Consider the following 2500-nt stretch of genomic DNA (forward strand, 5'->3'; position numbering starts at 1 on the left):
GCAGTTGTGCGCTCTCCCGCTGAGCCTCTTCCCCCACACACACACATTTTTTAACGGCTTCGGCGGATCACGTCCATCTTTTCGCCAGTGTGAGTCAATGTTTCAGAAGATACGGAAGAGGGCGGTTGGTGTATCCAGATGTGGATTCGTGGTCGGCTCGGTGCCTAGACTGCCCGGGCGGTGTTTATTCTTTGCGACCCCAAATAGCTGTTAGCGCATACCTCACCATACAGCTTTCTGTCTATCAGCGTTGCCCCTAATGCACCGCTGGTAGCCGCAGAAGCAGAGGCGTGAAAGGCGGGTGCTCCCACATTGATTTCGACTAAGGCCATTGTGAGGGGATGGGGAGGGGGGCAAAGATGCTGAAATCGCACTGGGAAAGACTGGATGAGAAGCTGAACCCATGCCTCATGCTGCCGAATGAGGCTGAAGAGGCCGAAGCGATGCTAAGATCGGCAGCGCTGCTCGCTTCGAAGGGGAACGGGGGCTGTGTGTGTGTTGAAGGGAGACGCTGTAGGGCCTGACCAAGGCCCCTCCGATCAAGTGTCTTGGGGGGTTGCCGCGCTTTGCAAGTGCTCTTCTCGTACGTTTTACGCACTGAAGGTTCATTTACGTGGCTGCCAAGAGTCAACCTGATAGAGGCACTATGGAAAGGCAGCAGCGCGAGCCGACCGACACACACGTACTCTACGTGAATTGGTGATTTCTTCATGATGATACACTCATCGCTCTTCTCTGTTGCTGTAGCAAGACAAGACGCTCTCAATGGCGTGCGTCAGCTCTGCTCTGTCATTCTCTTTGTCTCCTGCGAATCTCCTGTGCACTTACGTAGAGGCGCCACTTCCGCTACGCTTAGAGAGGTCCTATAAATCACCTGCACCCCCCCCTTCTCTCTGTCCGACACACATGCATGCTCGTCCACTGGAAACAGACATCAAAACGTTTGTACTTAGCAAGAGGGGCGGCAACACGGTGGTGGTGGTGATAGAGAGGGAGGAAGGCAGCACGCCACATACAGGAGCGAACTCAGCAACAAACGTTGTCGCAACTGTTTTTTTTTGTCGCCTACGCACCTCCTCTGTTGCCACTTCTTTTCTTTTCTCCTCTCTGCAGTCGTCGTACCCTTCCGTCACGTTCTTCGCTGCCTGAACTCTTTTGTCTCTCCCGGTGTCCCTCGAGACGGCACCTGACCCGTATCAACCGGCTACCCACCCGTCGCCCCGCGAGTGAGATGGCACTGTTGCCCTTCTCCATGCGCTATCGACTGCATTTTGTGGTCACCCCCAATCTCACCCCACTCCCTCGCATCCGCCCCCTCTTCACCTCCACCGCGCACCTCTCTCACTCTCTCTCGAGATGCTCGCACATCCAGTGCCACCTCTCCAGCACGGCATCCGTTCCGGGACTCTTAATTGATTCTCACCGCTTTCCTTAGTTGCTTCTGTTGTCCCCATTCCTTTACCTCGACGTGGTGCGCTGTGCAGGTGCACTGCGGCTGCGTCTCCCTTTCTCTTTTTCCTATCCTGCGATCCTCCACTGTAATCCTCCCCCCTTTGCCCCCCTTCCCGAGCAGCCACACTGACCCTCATCCCCATCAGACGGGCGTCCTCCCTTCTTTGTGTTTCCTTCGTTGGGTCACGCCCCCTTTTTTGCGCAAAGCTTTTCTTCGCTTCTTTCTGTAGGTCGCAGCATCGGCCTTCTCCTTCGCCCCTCGGGCGTGTGCATTGGTGCTATTCGATCGACGGCGACCCGGCTGTGTCGTTGCGTTTTAAGATCCCTCCTCTTACACGGCCGCGCGCCTCGTCGCTTCTCTAATGGCCGCTATGCAGTATGAGGACCCTCGCGTGTACAACTCACCCTTGGCGGAGCGAACGGCAATTTCAAATACTGGGCACCCGACTGTCGCTGGAAAACAACTAGCGACTCTCTCGAAAGATGTCGCCGCCCATTGTGAAGCCTCACAGGAGGAACGCGATGCTCTTTTGCAACGCTTAGCGGAGCTGTGGGGCCCGCAAGAGCGCTACATGGAGTGCGATGAGGACCAAACCTCCCTAATAGGTCGCATGTGGTACTCGTTTGTGTATCCGAGGGTACTGCTTGCGTCGAAGGAGAAGCTGAAGCATGAAGCATTGCCGCCGCCGACACGGGACGTGCGCGCGCACGAGTGCGGGTGGCGTCTGTCGCGTGCTGTACAGGCTGCAATGTACGACCGAAACGCGTGGAACTGCATGATTGGGGCGGAAGTGGTGAGCACGCTGGACGCTGCGAGCCGCGGCGTCTTGCGCTGGGTCGGTGTGCCGCAGCAGGGCGGGTACACGCGGATGATGGCAGGCGTGGAGTGGAGTGTGCCGCCGGCTGTGCGCACCGCCGCGAAGTCCGACGGCAGTGGCGCGTCGCCTTTCTTTGACGGCGTTGTGCACGGTGAGCACCTGTTCACGCCTGAGCAGAGTGACATGTCGACACTGGAGGAGGTGACACAAGTGAGGCTGCTATCAACGGA

The 2500-nt window shown here is 57.3% G+C and overlaps 1 protein-coding gene across 1 annotated transcript in view; it reads left to right on the forward strand.

Annotated features, from left to right (window-relative positions):
- Positions 1-1814: 1814 nt before the first annotated feature.
- The window catches only part of LSCM1_06015 (uncharacterized protein), a gene marked incomplete at both ends in the record, with an annotated part of 4743 nt that continues 4057 nt past the window's right edge, over positions 1815-2500 (forward strand). The window contains one exon of the mRNA XM_067323448.1: positions 1815-2500. This exon is cut by the window's right edge and continues 4057 nt beyond it. Coding sequence (XP_067178553.1) covers positions 1815-2500 — 686 coding nt within the window.

This window comes from Leishmania martiniquensis, chromosome 23 (assembly GCF_017916325.1).
Source record: "Leishmania martiniquensis isolate LSCM1 chromosome 23, whole genome shotgun sequence".
Lineage (NCBI taxonomy): Eukaryota > Euglenozoa > Kinetoplastea > Trypanosomatida > Trypanosomatidae > Leishmania > Leishmania martiniquensis.